General features: G+C 35.8%; 1 protein-coding gene across 7 annotated transcripts in view; it reads right to left on the minus strand.

Moving 5' to 3' along the window:
* Nucleotides 1-19,036, minus strand: part of GTDC1 (glycosyltransferase like domain containing 1) — a 269,468-nt gene that overhangs the window by 125,304 nt on the left and 125,128 nt on the right. For 6 of the 7 annotated variants that reach the window (XM_039338239.1, XM_039338236.1, XM_039338242.1 and 3 more), the window contains exons 3-4: nt 14,445-14,612; nt 8,449-8,622 (exon numbers count right to left, since the gene is read on the minus strand). In XM_039338239.1, coding sequence (XP_039194173.1) covers nt 8,449-8,622; nt 14,445-14,612 — 342 coding nt within the window. Of the gene's footprint in view, nt 1-8,448; nt 8,623-10,193; nt 10,699-14,444; nt 14,613-19,036 lie in introns of those variants that run through there. The other variant, XM_039338243.1, reaches the window with a different exon arrangement.

A 19,036-nucleotide genomic window follows, 5' to 3' on the forward strand; every position in this document is an offset into this window, starting at 1 on the left:
TTTGCCTTTGGTCGCATCTCACATCTGAGACTTGGAAAATATGAGCTTTAATACCGAGAAAGGTAAAAAGTTAGTACAGCCCATACTGAAAAATAAGTTTGCATCATCTGTCATTGCAGCTTCCTGCCAACAGGGTCATTCCCCATTAAATTACCACTTGTCAATGTTTAAAATACTGATTGATAAATGACCGTGCCAAAACTGATATCACAACAGCTTTTCTTTTCAAATATTCTTGGTTACCACATTCTGCTACTTCAAGAAGCAAACAGAGCAAGGATGACGTAGTCCTCCACCCCCTCAACTATTTCACTGAACCTCAATTTAAAATCAGATACATAAGTAACAGGTACTGCATAATGATTGGTCTTGGTATATATTATATTCTACTCCTCCTGCCAAAATAAGCCTACTGGCAAATTAGCAATAAGGGCAGATCCAAGTCTCCCGTTTCACCAAATGCTAGTAATCTGTTTTATCAATATAAACTGCATTTTAATGAAAAAATCTTTTCTTCAGTACACTTCACTTTTTAATGCCTCAGAGGACAATAATTCGTTCATGCTGTAGAACAAGAATGTTTTACAAGACCTTAACTCTCAAGAGAATTTTTTCTGTAAATACAAAATGTAACTTTTATGGGAATTCACTGTATGCAACATGACAAGAACACAACTAATAAAATTAAATAGGCTGCATGTAGAATCCAACTGCATTACAGTACAGAACTGGAGAACAGCTCCAGTTAGACCTCATCTGAATGAATAAAATTGGTTAAAGAAAAGAGATTAAAGCTATTATTTTGGCCAAACTAGTAAAAAAAAAGAAAGAAAAAGGCTTCTTTCTCCAAGATCTTTTAGTCTCAGTAGGTGGCAACAATTGGCTGATCTTCTTTTGGGCTAAGCGGTCTGATAAATTCATAGATGAGAGACCTCCAGGGCATATCTCTAGGTACATTTACAACAAGCCAAAATTTTGTCAACACAGAACTTGTGCACAATGAAACAACACACATGCAAAAGGACTTAAATTTGACTTATGCACACATTTTGACTGCATCCCATAAACAGACAATGACAATCATCCACTATACTGTTGCAAGGAAAGTATGTGAGCAGGGACATCTCCATCAGGTCCCCAGCAGTCATACTCAACATGAAGGAGACCGGACATCTTAAAGGAACAACAATGAATCATGGTACTATAGGTAGTCCTCATTTAGCGATCACAACTGGGACCAGCAACTTGGGCCATTAAACGAAGCAGCTGCTGAATGAAACCACGATTGTGTTTATGATCTTTCCTTTGCTTTAGAGACCTGCAACAGTCCCAAATGAAGGAATTGGTTGTAAAGTTACTTTTTCATCATGATTGTAACTGCAAATTACCTGGTTGATAAAAAAGGCAGCTGCCAAACAAGGATCACCTGTATAAACAATAGAGGAGAGAAGCATGAACTTGCAAATGTACTGTCTGTGTCTGCCTCAGAAAGCAGCATGAGATACATGGAAGACACAACAGAGGAGACAGGAGCTGGAATGGTCTTCAGAACTGTCAGGCAAACTTATTTTATGATTTTCATGATAGAGGATGTCATTTTCATGACATCATTGATCTCTCTGCATTTTCACTTGTATAAAAATGTTCAGTTTGTCAATGGCATCATATGCCAACATGATGTCTCTGCACCTGGATTTTCCCACATATGCTACATCGTGTGCCCAACTTTTAGTTCACGGGTTGATCGGCTGCTTCAATTAAGACAGCTGCTCTCCAAGCACTTTTCACTACTCAGAAGTAGGATGTTCTTATGTCAAGCTCATATAAAACTGAAGTTTACTTTCTCAGTTATCTGTTCTATTATCACTTCAGGAAGAGAGAAAAAAACTATTTGTAGCATTTTGCAGTATCAAAAAGAAGCACATTTGAAGAGTTCTTGTCCTTTCAGTATTTCAGAATCTAAAGCACACATGACATACAAAACTAACAAGTTATACAGATGAAAGGAGTTTTCATTATCTTTACCCCTAGTCTTCCCATCTGTTGTTTTTTATCTGTTATTTGTGCTGTCATGGTTTTAAATGTTCTCGGACATAAGATTTAACTGTTAAGGAACTGATAGGAGAAGGGAGGGTTTTGTTTCTTCTTTGACAGATGTCCATGTAAAAGAGCTACTTTCTCTAAGGCAGGGGTGTCAAACTGCCAATGCATCATGCCAAAACCGCACCCATCACATTACCGGCAATGAGGAAGAAGTCGCGAGTCGTCGCAACACGTCATGTGATGTTGCGAGTTTGACACCCCTGCTCTAAGGGGATAACATGGTTTGACACTCCTGCTCTAAGGGGATAGAGGAGGCAAATTGTCACAGATGTCAGCTAACCACTTGAGCAAGTCCTGGGTTCTAAATAATGGCAAATGCAGATGAAAAACATTGTCTCAGTGCATTGATTCAACTGGGATATAACAATTTGTGCAACTGGTTTATAGACCATCCATTGAACAACTGCAATCCCCTTAAAATCCAGCAACAGGCTACATACACAGATCTGACAATTTGCATGAATCAAGCATTTGGATAAAGGCATGTTGCACACATTAAAATCCCTCTACATATGAGCCAATGGCATTACAGGTTTAGAATATGAGTCTGAGTAATAATATGTGTATCTAGAAGTGACAATAATATGCCACTCTGAGATACTGACATCAGCTTTGTATTTACCCTAGCCAATATAGATTAATCTGTGATGGTGAACCTTTCGGGCTTGGCCTAGCAAAAATTTGGACAATGTCTAACTTGTCCTCCCATCCTCCCCATGCCTGCTGACATGTCCCACCCTCCCCAAACAAAAGAGAAACAATTCTCTATCTCCCTCCACATCTAGGCCACCTTCACCCGTGGCATTGGCAGCAGCACTGAGGCTGAGGCCTGAAGTAGAGGGCCCTGGCCACTGGGACTCAAAAATGGCACCTTGAGTTGTCCCCCAAAGTGTACAATCCTTAGGGAATGGTGTGATTATCCCTATGGCCCAGCGCTCCCCAGGATCTGCCACTCACCACTTACTTTCAGATGGGGTTCCCTTTCTGATGACAGGCCCCTGCGGCCTACCCAAAGCTGATCCTGGTCACACAAAGCATTCATTCTTGAGCCAGTTTTGGAGAAGGCTCTTTCGCAGCCTCTGCTACCTCCCAAAACTGCATGGAAGCACATCCCCTCCGCTTTTCAGAGGCTCTGGAGGTCACATAAGAACACCCCCCATTCTTTTGTGGCCTCAGCAGCTTTTGAAAATCACGTCATACTGGGGAATGCTTTTGACAATACTTGTTGTTAGATATTGATTCTGTCACCCAAAATTTTGTAGCCTGTCACCCTTGACCATCCCTGGGCTAAATGCAACAAAAATTGAAGATTGCCTAAAATAGCTTGTTAAAACTTACAAAACTAAATGGAAAAAAAATCGAGATTTATTTTCACAATGGGCAACCCTACCCTTAATCTTACGAAATACCAAACTGAGACAATTGTGGGATGGGAAAAAAACTCCAAAAAACTATGAAGTCTGCTAGTATCTACAAGTTTAAAACCAAAAGATATATGGCAATGTATTTCTCCACTGCCAACTTAGTGTTACTCACCTGTCCTTGATTCTGCAGAAAACGGTATTAGCAAAAGCATACTGATAATCCATATTTTCCATTTACTTCTACTGATAGTCCTTGCTTAATGACTATAATGGTGAATAGAATTTCGATCCCTAAGCAAAGCAGTCATCACGTGACTGCACTGATTAGCAATCACAGTCCCAGTAGTCCTGCTTGCGGTCATTAGGAAAAAAAAACATGCCATCGTTAGATGGGAAACTCACACTTCTTTGGTCAGCTCCATCTCACTGCCTCTTCCTGGGGGAGGAGGCCAGGAAGAGATGGGGCTCCACTGCCCTGCTGCACTCACTTCCACTTCAGCTCTCCTACCCATGTATCTGCCCATCTCTACCCTTTTGGCTGCCCTCCACCCCTCTGCCACCTCCAGCTGCCCCCTTGCAGTCTTCTTCCTTCTGCTGCTGAGGAGTGCCCAGCCCAGGCAGTTACTGACCTTTCACAAGGCCTCTGTGAAGTGTCATGGACGCATCACAAAGGCCTCATGAAGCTTTGTGGAGGCCTTGCAGAGGCCTTTCAAGATATTGTGGTCATGAAGTTTTGCAAACGGCCAGCAACTGCCTTGGTTGGGTGTGCCTCATCAGCAGCATAAGGTAGAAGGCAGTAATGGTCAGCTGGGGGTGGCAGGGGTAGGTGGCAGTAGAATGCAGGGTGGCCAAAAATGGGGGGAAAAGTTAGGTGGACAGAGTTGAAGTACACATTGAGACCGTGAATGTGAGTTGCCAGCTTGTTTTTTCCCCAAACATGATCCTCACAGATTTCTCTTTAGCAAGATGACAGGAATAGAGAGATAAAATCTCTAGCAAGTGAACAATTCTCAATAGCCCTTTGAGAACTGAGCAACATATAAATTGCAGAAACAAAGTTTAGAGCCACTACTGTTAGGATATGAGAGGGTGGAGATGTCTTGAGTCTTCTTCTCACATGTACCAGCAAGGAGATGGTATTCTGCACTTATTATGAGAAATCTGCAGTTGGCTGTTTACACAATGGCTGCTTGAATCGTTATCTCTCCTAGAACTTATTTTTTCCTGGAGCATATTTTCAATGAGAAAGTTTGTTTGTTTGTTTTCTTGGCTTTTCCTGTTTTACTTATATATTGCAATGTTAACATAGCTATTTAGGTTGCACCTGGGTCCTTGCTGTTCTGATTATTTGTATTAGGACCTTTTAATGTTGGCACCTCCAAAGTAAGAAGTATTTTATCAGTTGATCAGAGAAGTAAGACTAACCGGAAACTGAAGGGAACAATTACGTGCAGTTGTTGTTTACAGTCAGAAACACACCAAAAAGCAAAGATTACTTCACATTGCTATTTACTTTGAAAGAAGATACGGTACACATATGTACACATTATACTTAGAAATCAGAGTATCTCTCCTCTAACTCTGTCCCAATTAACCTAGTAATGTTTTCTTGTAAGATGCTTTTGTATCTTTGGTTAAGAAACACTACAAATAAATTCATCTAAATTGCTACCTACTTGCTCTTGTGATATGACCTTGTTCCAGCTCAAATATCCTACATTAATATACCTTTATTTTACAACAGAATCACAATGTTAACTTAAAATGAAGCTTACTTTTACAAATCTTAGTTGCATGCCTAAAAGTAGTACCACCTTGTTTTCAACATAACTCTGCTGGATATAGAAATATAAATCACACTAAAGGAAGTAACAACCAAGTAAAAAGGAGGTCAAAGTAAGGAGAGAAGGGGGGGGGGGAATCACCTTGGTTATTTTGTTCTCAAGCCCGGCCTCGACATTGCTGCAAACTTATGCATTTTTAAAAGACTGCAGGCATTCAAATGACTGTCACTCATGCAAATAATCACTTACTTACACTGTATGAGTTTGGTTTGGACAAAGCAAATTACCATTTGAAAATAACTTGAAAAACACTCTGGGCAAAAAGCTTGCTTTATGAATCTAAGTTTGGCCCTGATATTTCTTAACCTTTTTCTCTCCACTTCTATTCAGCTTGCTTTTACTAGAGTAACACAGACTAAATTAATAAACTGCATTCAATTGCCATAGGTGCATTCAACATTTATTTAACAGAAGATCTTATTAGAAAAATAAATAGCGGCAACTGTAACTAAAAACTGAAACTAAAATGCATAACTTTATGTATGGATTGCTCTGTTAGTGTTTATTACAAGCAGTAAATAGTTTGTGTTTTTTAAATATATATTTTAACAATACAATATATAAAATACATCAGAAAGTATGCCACAATTAATTTTCAAACTTATTGAATGAAAGCTTGTTCAAAATATATGTTTAAGAAATTAAATTTGTTTTTTGAAACACAGTATTCAGAGTATTGTACAATGCCTATAATTAAAAAAAAAAACTGTCGTGTATTTAACCAGGCCAATCTCTATGTACTTTCTTTTTAAATATTCTGCATATATAAATATCAACAATTCTCTAATGTAGCTGCTAAAAACCCTTATCTTTTTGTATATTCAAAATTATATGAAGATGACGAATGGGACTTCGTCAAAACATCGCCAAGACACTTCCAATTTGACGCGGGAGAAAACCTGAATAACCAAAGACCTACAAAATTATATAAGAATATATAGCAAATTAACTCACCATACTTCCAACATAGTCATTTCCAAACTAGTAACTAGTACATTAAAATATGACTGTCAGATTATTGAGTCAACAAACCAAATATTTGTTTATGCATTCTTCCACTAAAATGGATGTCCTTTTATTCAAATAAATTGTCTGGATAGTTTACTATAATAGTAGAAAGCATACATAAAAAAAACAGCACAAAAAAGGTTTTTAAAACAGTGAATATAGAAAAGCAGTATGCAAATTATACATGATCCAGAATATAACAAATGACTCATTTTTAAAGATTATAATAATAAAAATATTGCTGCAAGTATCAGAGAAGACATGAAAGTAGTTGGCAGAGGAAGATGTGGGCATATTGATAAAAGATGGGTTTTTCCTTCTCCAGGGATCGCCTACTGTTTCACATGATGGGGTGCATGGAAAAAAATGACCTCAAAATACAGATAGATGTGAGTTGGAGGCGTGAAGTAATCCTTAAGGTTGTGCAGTTCTCCCTTCCACTAGCATTCCACAAAGGAACTGTTCAGTATCATTAGATAAGGTATTAATTACATAATTTGACATTCCTAACACTGTGTCCTTGTATCTCCTGATTCTGGAAAGGTTTTTCCCCTCATATTCTGTTGGAAGTGATTTTTCAACCCTGGATCTGAAAAGTCTGTCTCCTAGGCCTCCAATTCTTACCTTACATTCATTCATTCACTCATTCATTCATTCTCTCTCTCTCTCTCTCTCTCACTCACTCACTCACACACACACACACACACACATACACACACATATATACATGAGCAACATTGGCAAAGTAGGAATACATACTTGCATACATACCTATGATACTATGCCTTTTGAGAAATCAATGTTTGATGCAAAGGACCAAAAGATCTCAAGAATTAATAAGTAAAAAAAATTAAACATATACAATGATGGGGGAAAAAAAGAAATATGACCAAACTTAATTTACATAGATATCATTCAGTATAACTTTTAATACTTTTTGATCTCTGTATCCTATCTTTGCTTCCATAAACTGCTCATGTCTCTCTTTTTGAGAATCCTACTAACTCTATTCAACCAATTGTCTAGTTCATTTCCTTCTTCTCCCTTAATTCACTCTTCTTTCATATATTTTTTCTATATTTATTCTCTCTATATATGACCAATCTGCCTTATTGCATTTTTTTTACTAGTCAACCAATGAATCAGCTTTCATTGCTACCCAGTTATTCCTGGCCTTATTTCTTCCTTCCCTGAACATTTCTCAAGTAATCCTTTCCAAATCCATTCAATTCCCTTTATAGTTCTCCTTTTATATCTCACTTTCAGCTACATGTAACTAAGTAAACAAAAGCAGCTTTTATAAGCAACCAATTTTGCTTGTTTTGATATTCATTCTCAGAATAGATCACCTAATATCTGTTACTTTTCTACTAGCATTTGAACCTTTTAAAATTTCTGCATCCATTTCTCTGTCCTTTGTAAATATATTTTCTACCGAGATAAACTAATTCTTTTACTTACTCGATTTGTCGATATATTATTTTTAACCCATTGCATTATTATATGTAGCCTATTTAACATCCAATATTCAAATTCTCAGCTAACACATGACATCGTTTGTGCTCAGAAATACATATACATTCATGTATCTAATCAACGTATTTCAATATCACCATAAGCTTTCCTTAAACATTTGGCTATACATACATTAAACAATGAAAGGTCATTTTTTTTAGTCTCTCATCAATGTAAACATTTAGTAAGCATTCCATTTATATCCATGCATGCTTTACTTTCTCCATTTATCATTCATACAGTATTCAGCAAACAACATTCTTCACACAAACTTTCCATAAATTAAGCCTATTCACTTACCATATGCTTTCTCTAAATCAATATATATATAAAAAAACATGTATTCTAATACATTTTTTTCCCACAGAGAACTTGTAATTTTTCTTCTAGCTGTCTTTCTATTTTCGCTCTAATTTCTTTCCTTTTTCTCCATCTCTATGACTGCTTCCTTACAAATTACCCTGGCTTAATACTTTTTGTGCTCTAGAGTTTCTCAGCTGTGTCTCGAAAAATATTTTGGCATGAAATATATTCCTTTGGTTACCATGATCATGATGAAATGTAGTGCAGTAATATATAACCCAAGATAGAAAAGATAGTAGAAAGGTACTAACCTGCTCACATCTGGGAACTTTATTGGAAAGTAAAGGACCTGGCATTTTGGCCTGATTAGCTTTTCCAGATGTCTAGGCCTGTGATCAGGAATCAGCTTCATAAATTTCCCAATTGATGTTAGAAAGGATTCCATATTGTAGATAGAGTTGAACACCACAAGGTCAGCAACCAAACTAATAAAAGAGAGAGAAAATGATCAACAATCAATAATACATAGAGGTTAATTAGTTTGGTGTAAAGCTGCTCTTTCACTAGGAATAAGATAAATCCCTCAGTTTGGGCCCATTCCCTAAAGCAGTAATGGCGAACCTTTTAGAGACCAAGTGTCCAAACTGCAATCCCAAACCCATATGCATCGTCGGGTGCCGGATGGGTGTGGCCCATTGGGTGGGTGTGGCCCATTGGGTGGGCATGGCTGCAGTGGTAACGGCAGACTGATTGGGACTAAAAAGTTCAATCAATCAATTTCAACTTTGCAAGATCTTTTTTTTTCCCTGCGAGAAGTTGAAATTGACTGATTGATTCAACCTTTTTTTTTTTTTTTTTTTTGCACATGGTGGTGGAGGCCTAAAGCGAAAAAGTTTTATAAAACCCAGCTGAAAGCCAAGGACTGGGGCGACGGCACGCGTGCCCACAGAGAGGGCTCTGAGTGCCGTCTCTGGCACCTGTGCCATAGGTTCGCCACCAATACCCTAAAGACTGTCATATTACGAAGTCTGGTTTCTCACTGCTGGTGAGACTGGGAAACCAGGATTCCTTAGAGATACCAGGTTTTTTCCTTCCTCCAAGTGATTTTGCTGTACACCCAGGTGATGTGTAATTCCCAGCAGCCAGAATTAATCACCTGACAGAGATGGCATATTACAGCTTCATCTTGTCCATGTTTCTCATGGTAAAGTGTAAATATTATGCCATGAAAGCTTTCATTAATTCTTGCATGGAAGGATTAATGAAAGAATACAAATGTGTTTCCCCTCTTCTGTGCAAGATGCTCTGGTTAGTCCATACCTAATATGTTCAGAATATCACATATATTTCTTGTCCATATGGAGTTCACTGTATCAACTTGTGACTTCAAACAAGGGACAGGATTTCAATTTAAGGATTCTCAAATGCAACTTTCCTAAGAAACAGTGTGAATTTACAGCAATCATAAATATCTCCAAGCTGAACAAAAATATATTTATATATATTTACTATATATACTATTTACTATGGATCTTTACATGAATTACTAACAAATTACTGATGGAGGAGGTGGTTACTTCTAGTCCTGTACTTCTGCCATTCTTTTCTCCACTTACACATTTCTTCCACATAGAGAGCTTTTAATATGTTGCTTTTAAAATCACAAAATTAGAATGGCTAGATAGTTTAGTGATAAGAGCAGTGCCTACAATGCGGGAGACCAGGGTTCAAATCCCAGCTGGCGTCTCCTTAACCTGTAGGGAGTCCTTGGGCAAAGATACTCCTAAAGCTTCAACTGCCTACCACAAATATAAAAGTGACCTGAACTGAAATAGTCATACTGATCTGGACATTGGCCAGGTTAAGAGGGTCCAGACCAAATGCTGGGGAACCAGAACAAATTGACATTAAGTGGGCTATTGGAACTAACTAACTAACATGGACAAGACAAGAGAACCTGGAGTTGATGGAATGCTAGTACCATAGTAGATCTAATGAGAAGGGATATACGAAATGTATGAGGGAACTGTGGATGCCAATAGAAGGAAATATTTACAGCGCAGAGTTGAACTCTGGGGTCCCTGGTGCTCTCTTAGCTTGACTGTTTTCTTGCAGATTTTTCATTAACAAACTAGGTAACATCATCAGCACTAGAAGGGAGGGCAGCTTGCTCTCTGTTGGTAACAGTGGTTTCCCTGTCAGTGTTGCTGGGAGTGTGGTTTTCCTCTTGGTAGTTCCTTGATTAGATTGCTGTTTACACAATAAATCACAGGCCCAGATGGAATTCCGGTTGAGTTTTACAAAAATACACAAGAATCACTACAATGGATAATGTTGGAGATGTATAATGAGGTGGTGGAGGAGGGGAAGATACCGACAACTTGGACTGAAGCAATCATCACTCGTATCACTAAGGAAGACTCAGACCTGCAACAAATTCAAAATTAGAGGCCGATTTCTCTACTGAATACAGACTATAAGACATTTGCAACAATAATAGCAGAAAGGATTAAAAAAAATTTGAATAATTACATCCACCCAGATCAAAATGGATTTCTACTAGGACGACAGATAAAAAATAATATGAGGATAATAATGAATACTTTAGAATTTTATGAAGTCCATCCTGAAAGACAAGCTACACTGGTTTTTCTTGATGCCCAGAAGGCATTTGATAATCTGAATTGGAAGTTTATTATAACACAATTGTACTATATGGATTTTGGGACAAAATTTGGAAAGATGGTTGAGAAAATATATACTAAACAAACAGCTAGGGTAATTATAAATGATGAAATGACAGAAAAAGTTGATATAATCAAAGGTGTAAGACAAGGATGCCCACTCTCCCCTTTTCTATTTATTTTATCATTAGAAATACTTCTGACAAAAATCAGAGAGGACCAAGAAATAAAGGGTTTAAAAATTAAGAAGGAAGAATATAAGGTCCAAGCCTTCACTGATAATTTGGTATTTATTTTGGAAAATCCATTAGAAACTGGCCTTAAATTGATTCAAAAAATAGAAGAATTTGGTGAGGTAGCTGGACTTAAGATTAATAAGAATAAATCCAAATTAATAACCAAAAATCTTACAAAGGCACAGAAAAGTGAACTGGAAGATAAAACAAAGATAAGTATAACTAAGAAAATAAAATATTTAGGGATCTGGCTTACAGCGAAGTGTTCTTTGATCAAGGAGGATAATTATGATAAAATATTACACCAGATAAAAAAAAGATTTAGAAAATAGGGAAAATCTACAAATTTCATTTTTAGGGAGGACCGTTACAGTCAAAATGAATATATTGCCAAAAATATTATTTCTGTTCCAAGTTATTCCAATAAAATTAGGGAAAACATTCTTTCAAGAATTAAATAAATTGGTCACTAAATTTATATGGCAAAGGAAAAAACCCAGGATTAAATTAAAATTCTTGCAAAATATGAAAGATAAAGGGGGATTGGCGTTATCAGAGTGGAAAACATACTACTAAGCATCGAGCCTAACTTGGCTAAAAGAATGGATGGAATTGAAAAATACCAGAGTTTTAACAATAGAAGGACATGACTTGCAAGCGGGTGGCATGAATTCCTATGGGACGAAAAATACAAAATACACAGATACTTTCAAAGACACATAGTTAGGAATGCATTGTTACAGACTTGGGAAAAAATAAAACAAAAGCATTATATAAGAATTCCAACGTGGTTATCCCCAACAGAAGCTCTGAAACACCCAAACCTACTGGATATAAATAAGATAATTAGATACAAGGAATTAGTAAATGAACAGGGAAATCTGAAAACAAAACAAGAATTGGAGCAAGATATAGGCAGAAAGATTGACTGGTGGACATTTTCACAAATTCAATCCAACTATACAGAGGACAAAAAAATTATATGAAATACAAAAAGAGCCGCAAGAATTGGATAAAATTATACATGGAACAGAAATAAAATTAATTAGCAATTTATACAAATACCTATTGAGATATAAAATGGAAGATGAGGTTGTCAAAGACACAATGATTAGATGGGCAAAAAAAAATTCAGATATAATATAGAATTGGAGAAATGGGAAAAAATAAGGGAAATAAACATAAAATTGACTATGTCAGCAGCATTCAAGGAAAACCAGTTGAAGATGTTTTACAGGTGGCATCTTCCACCAGCAAAGCTTGCCAATATGTTCCAGAACAATTCACCAACATGTTGGAAATGTAAAAAAGTACATGGAACATATTATCATTTATGGTGGACATGCCCAGTTGCGAAAAAATATTGGAGTAAAATAAGAAGATGGATCAAAGAAATAATAGACCAACCCGTAGACTGGAAACCAGAGATCTTTTTGCTGGGTATTTTAAACAGAAAATATAGTAAAGAAATACGGTATTTAATTCTACATATAATAACAGCAGCAAGAATAGCATACGCACAGTTCTGGAAAAATGAGAATATACCATCAGAGGAAGAAGTGATAAGGAAAATCCTGGACTGTGCTGAGATGAATAAATTAACAAAAGAGATAAAAGAAAAGGAAGACACAGAATATTATTTAATATGGAATAAGTAGTACGATTGGTTGGAGACTAGAAATAATAGAGGAAAATAAATGTGAAAAGGTCAAAAGTGGAAAATGTGTGTATAATAATGTATAGTAATAATAATATGTATTATTTTTAGTATGAAGTATAGTATGAAGGAAGAAAAATGCAAACAAGAAACAACGGGACAACAAGGACAAATATATCTAAAGAAGAATAAGGAGGGAAAATGTAAATGATAGATTACCGTTACGAAATTGCTGTTAAAAAAAAGGAGCACACACTGTGTGTGTATGTGTGTTATGTTATGTTTTGTCTTGTTTTGTTGGTTTAAAAAATAAAAATTAAAAAAAAAGATTGTTGTTTACAGTAAACATGAAAATCCAAAAAAGGAACTTATAACCAGCCCTCACACATTATCAAGATTCGGGCCCTTTACATCCAACAGGTATTTATGACCAACACAGTTCTGTAATCCTATGATGTGTAAGTCATGTGATTACCATTTGGATGCATCACAGTTTCTGACAAGCAATCAATGGGGAAGCTGGCAGTAAAACTGCAAGTTGCAGTCACCTGATTACTTGCTTAACAACCTGCAGTAACCACCGTGTTAAGACTTACAATGTTGCAAGTCCATCATGGTCTCATAATGCCTTGTTTAACAATTGCACTGGAGATGTTGGTCCCAGTTGTCATTTTTAAATGAGGACTATCTACTGGTATATTTACTAAATTGAGTTGAGCACGATTTTACATCATCTCCTATTTATTTTTAGACACAGTTTTAAGGCAAAGCAAATATTTCAAAACTGAAATATTTTATTAAAAAAAAGAATGGATACTGCAAAAAAAATTGGCTACATGGGATCATTGCTCATCTTTCAGTTGAGTTGCAAGGCAAAGATACAGATATTATACAGTATACCTAGCCTTAAAATGTTCAATCTACATTTACAATAATTCTCTTAATAAAAATGGGTTAAATAGAGCAAGAAGGTTATTGTGGGGAAAATAGCAGGAGGAAGGTATGTTGGATATGTTTTCTGCTTTGACTTGTTTGTGAATATAATAAAAGCAGGATATAAATGAATGCATGAATTTTATATTCAAGCAAATTTGGCTTTCCAATTTTAATTTGGGTGTCCAAAATTTTGCCTGATCATAAAGTTTTCCAGTGAAAATGTTATTACTTTATTTCATTAACTTATATATGTTTGTTTTAAAATAACAATATAAAGAATCACAGTGTTTTAAATGACTGGGTGTTTTATCACTGCACAAATTGTGAATACACAATGAAAGAAATGTAAGGATTTATCTGGTAGATTTACTACCTTCTTCCCCTAAATATCGCTGCTGGAGGGTATTTTAATTTCTGTTTGCTTCCTTGAACTATGCTATTTTAATTTCAGTTGTATGCAATAAAAACTATTGTTAAGCCAGTGTTGATTAACTGCCCCTTTGTTAAGTGCTTTCAAAGCAAAAGCATCTTGTCTGTATTACAAGGAAGCTACATACTGAAAATTAGTGCAATTTGTTGGAGTACAACATGATTCTCACAATAGCATCTAGGTATGCTTCCCTCTCTATGATCTGATTGTAGAAAGTAGATTCTCCTGATATTTTGATAATATATTGGTCCATTCCTCTTTATCTCCGTAATCCCTTGAAAAGGACTAGGATTCTATAAATGTTGAATGAAAGTGACTTAAAAGATAGAATAATTAAGCACAAGAGGGTACAAGATATACCTACCATGAAAGAATCTGGTTATATCCATATTGGAAGTCCCTTTCCTGACATTTCTGGACAGGATATGTCAATTGGTTCTCATGGAAGTAAAGGATCTTTTTCAATTTGCCAAGGTCAGGCCGAAGGGCGACCAGTTCAGTCAGGTTAAGCACTGAGCTTGCAAAGAGGATCCTAAGAAACAAGGAAAGTAGTGTTTACTGTCTACAAGCCTGTTCAAAAATGTCACCCTTCACTCTTTCCCTCCCACCCATCTCCCCACAAGAAAAACATAACCTCTATAAGGACACATCAGTGGCTAAGCCTTAATACCGTGTAGCAGCATTCTGGGTTTTGATCTCTTAAAAAAAAAACAAAAAACAAAAAAAAACAGCCAAGGATTCGAGTTAGAGAAGCTGGTTTTCTCAGCTCAGTTACAGAGAGATGCAAAATGAAAAAATAATAATAATAATGAAAGTAAAGAGCTGGATGGGTTTTATTGAAAAACGCAAGAAAAGCTATGTCTGAAGGACAAAAAGAACAAAGATAAGGCTGACTGGGGAATACTTTGTTTGCAGTTTCATTACACTTCACTTTTTCATGCAACCAACTACTAAAATTCAATATACAAGCAAGCGTGGCACATGTTCGTGTTATAACATAAAACCTTTTGATTTATGCAATAACTACTGTGGTTTTTATTTTTTTTATTGTTTTGTGTTCAGGTTTCCTTTTCCCCTTTTTTTATTAAATATCCTGCACAGCTCCCATCTATTATTATGAGATTATAAATAATAAGAAAGACAGTCCATAACCTTTTAAGAGATTCGCAGGGCTGCAAATACCACTAGTAAGGTTAAACTGACTGGTTGCAATAGAGTTTGAAATACATTCAGATATGTAACCTCTTATTTACTAATAGCTGGTTAATGCAAGTCTCTCCCAATAAATCCAAGGAATGGATATAATTTTGTTTCAGAGTTGGGCCTAAGCATAAGCAGAGGCAAGCTTTAAAAACAGAGCAAAAACAACAGTATCTAATTCACTTTCCGGTGAAAATTAGAACCCAAAAGATTCTTTTCCTGGTTAATATTTAAAAGCTACAATTTGTCTAGCTTTCTTTCCTTTACCACGATTAGGCACAAAGTGAAATTATATTAACCTTAGTTTCTGGCGGGAGAGCCTTACGCCACTTTCTTCTCCAATCTGTTTTTCTCATTTGGAAGAGAGCTGGATGGTGGCTTTGTATGATGAAGAAATCTAACAATGAATTTCCATCACCTAAGGAACTAAATCAAGGATGGAAAACTGCAGTACAACAACACCTCTTTTGCAGCTGACTGAGCCCCAAGCGCTCAATATTTTTGGCTCTGAATTTCGCTTTGCTTTGTTTTTTTTACAGGGTTTAGAAGGTTTCCAGAGGCAATCTCTGGAAACCAAAAACTCAGATGCAAAATTCCATTGCCCCCAAAATAGAAGAAAGGGACTCAGGCATACCAATTCTAATGATGCTCTTTCAACCACTGGCAAAAATAAAGAAAATGATGATTTTATTATGAAGAAAACAACAGCAAGGTAATTTTATCCTCTCACCCAGTCTACATGGGAGGTAAAGAGACAAAGTGACGTTGAGGATATTAGAAACATGTAATTTCTGCTGATATTTGAATGTCAATTAAAATGAACGGCTTGTCTCAGAGTAAGAAATGTAATAATTGTGTACGTGTATAAACATATGCACTGAAACAGACATACACCTAAAGCCACGAGAAAGCCCAGTTAGACAATCTTTCACAAACATGACATACTGCAATCACTGCATAAGCTGGATTAATACTTATTACTATGCTACTAGAGAATTAAGCTGTTTTTAGACTACCAAAGAGCTTTACATTGCAACTTTTGTCTCTGTAAAGGAAACCTATATTTAAATTGTCTGTTAAAGTTAAATTAAAACAGCCACATCATTAACAGGTTATCTTACAAAATAAGGGCACAGTAAAATTCTGTTAACATTATTCTTATCCAACCTGATCAATGCTGCGAAATAATGCAGTGCAGTTCTATATACCATACAACATTAGCAACACACACACACATTTATTAAATGTGCATCTGCTCTAAATAATAAAACCAAAATGATGCCCTTTTCTTCACAATGATGTAGTCAGCCACACAGTGCAACCATTATTTGTCTGTAATTGAAACAAACAAGAGTGGTCCAAACTCATATGCAAATGAATGAACTGCTTCAGACTTTTACATTCATTAGGCACATATGTAATACATTAGATACCCATAACCTATATAAGTATTCATCTGTCTTTGGTCTGCAGAAACGTCATCTTTAAAACAGATGGATGTTTATGCAAACTGATTTCCCATTTTGCCAATAGACCAGTAAAGGATGATGAGATACCTAAATATGTATTTTTATCACTGCTCCTCTCCCTCTGATTGCTTGAAGTGACTTTGGTTGCATATTTCCCACAATGATTTGGCTTGCTGGCATTAAGGAATTTGCTTTAAAAAAAATCACCTTTATTTTGACCACTAGAATGAATGAAAACAATAAACTAAGAAGATTCAATACAAACATGAGATTATTATTAGTGGGTAGTTTTTCCTAGCTGAATGTTTCTAAACCTAATTTGACAAAGTCTATGTTCACCAAAGATCCCATTTAATGTTTGTGAAATCCCTCTACACCCTCCTTACTAATGGACACATTAGCTGTTCATAGTTTATGTGGTTATGTAGATTGCAGTCCTATTAGGAGAAAAATACCCTTGCTTACTACTGGTAGTTACCTCTTCTTGGTTTTGGCTGCATTCAGCTCTTACACCTGTCTGCCAATTTCTAGCCTGGTGCTTTAACTGCTATTGGCTTCTAAGTTCCATTTTGTTAATTGAGATATGTAGATATGTGTTTGTTTGTATACTTGTATGTTTGTATGCTTTTGCTTAAGTGTGTGTGTGTGTGTGTATGTGTGTGTGTGTGTGTATATATATATATATATATATATATATATATATATATACACACACACAATATGTATGTATGTACACACACACACACACACACACACATATATATATACATATACACACGCACACACACACTGATATATATATGATGTGATATGCATAATATATCTCACAGCTAGTATTGTATTATTTGTGTATGACATATAAATGAAAATTCACCTTACTACTAAAGTAATTATATATTAATGTTCAATCAATGAGTTTTTGTACTGCATGAATGTATGGATGAATGCAAAAAACACAAGAAAAAGCCTTTTCATTTATGATTTAATAATAAAGGCCTTTAAAAATTCAAAAATAATATGGTCATAAATGATAATATATTAAAATCCATAATAAAGTAAATAAATAAATAAGGAGTAATTTATTCTTGACATGGCATGTATAAATGTCACAAAGATTTAGAAGATATAAACTAGTTTAGAAATCCCACTTTTATATGGAAAGTCATTTGAAATGTTTACAGAAATAATTAAGTCTTACCATTGTAATGTTCTTTATTTTTCAGAACAAGCCACAAGGGTTGTCATCCTTTTCATCTTAATTAGTCCATGTGTTTGTTATATTTGTTATGTACTTCCATAAACATTTACAAACATTAATTGTTATGAAAAAATATGTTTCCTCTCAATGTAATTACTATATGTACATAGTAATATATAACTAATAAATATCTAGGACTGCAAATCATTCATTTATTTTAGAATGTGAACTGAGTTCGTTTCTATCCAAAAAGCAATTTAATACATATTTGATTATATGAAAATGCCTGAATGCTTATTTTGCCAATTTTCTTTATATAAAGAGCCAGAACACGTTCAGCCACTTTCAATGGGCTGGTAATGTTTCGTCCTCTGAACCTTAGAGAAACAGAGGCTGCAAAGACTAAAACAAACGTTCTGCACCAGAAGCAAACTTGTCTTCCAAATTAGGTTTTTTCTTTTATTGTGATGTACATATTCTAGCGCACTTACATTAGGTCATTATTCAGGTAGTGAGGGAATCACATAGGCATCCTGCTTTTCAAGTATATTGGATAACACAAGAAGACTAAGAAGCTCCACTCAACTTTCTCTCATCTTTAGTATTTTTCCCTACAAGGACTGATAGATGAGCCACAATGTAGCTTTCTCTTTGTTCCATTATTTCAGAGAAACAATGATTTCCATATACTAAGGGAAGCTGGGTCCAAAGAGTAGAGTAGAGTAGAGTAGAGTAGAGTAGAGTAAAGCAGAGGAGAGCAGAGCAGAGCAGAGTAGAGTAGAGCAGAGTAGAACTAGAGTAGACTAGAGTACTTTACTTGGCCAAGTATGCTTAGAGACGTAAGAAATTTGTCTCCAGGGCAGAAGCTCTCAATGTACATGTAAAGCAACAGAATCATCACCATCATCACTGTCGTCATCATCATCATCATCTGAATCAGACGGGGGAGTAAAGAAGGATAAATGATAATACAGACATACTACATAGGTAAGTATACATAGACATTAGATGGCATTGTGAGAATTAGGTGTGCAGCAGATTAATGGTGCAGGGAAAAAAACCTGTCCTTCTGTCTGGGTTCTTTTGGCA

Source organism: Crotalus tigris, unplaced genomic scaffold (genome assembly GCF_016545835.1).
Source record: "Crotalus tigris isolate CLP2741 ecotype Arizona unplaced genomic scaffold, ASM1654583v1 scf7180000017694.5664430, whole genome shotgun sequence".
Lineage (NCBI taxonomy): Eukaryota > Metazoa > Chordata > Lepidosauria > Squamata > Viperidae > Crotalus > Crotalus tigris.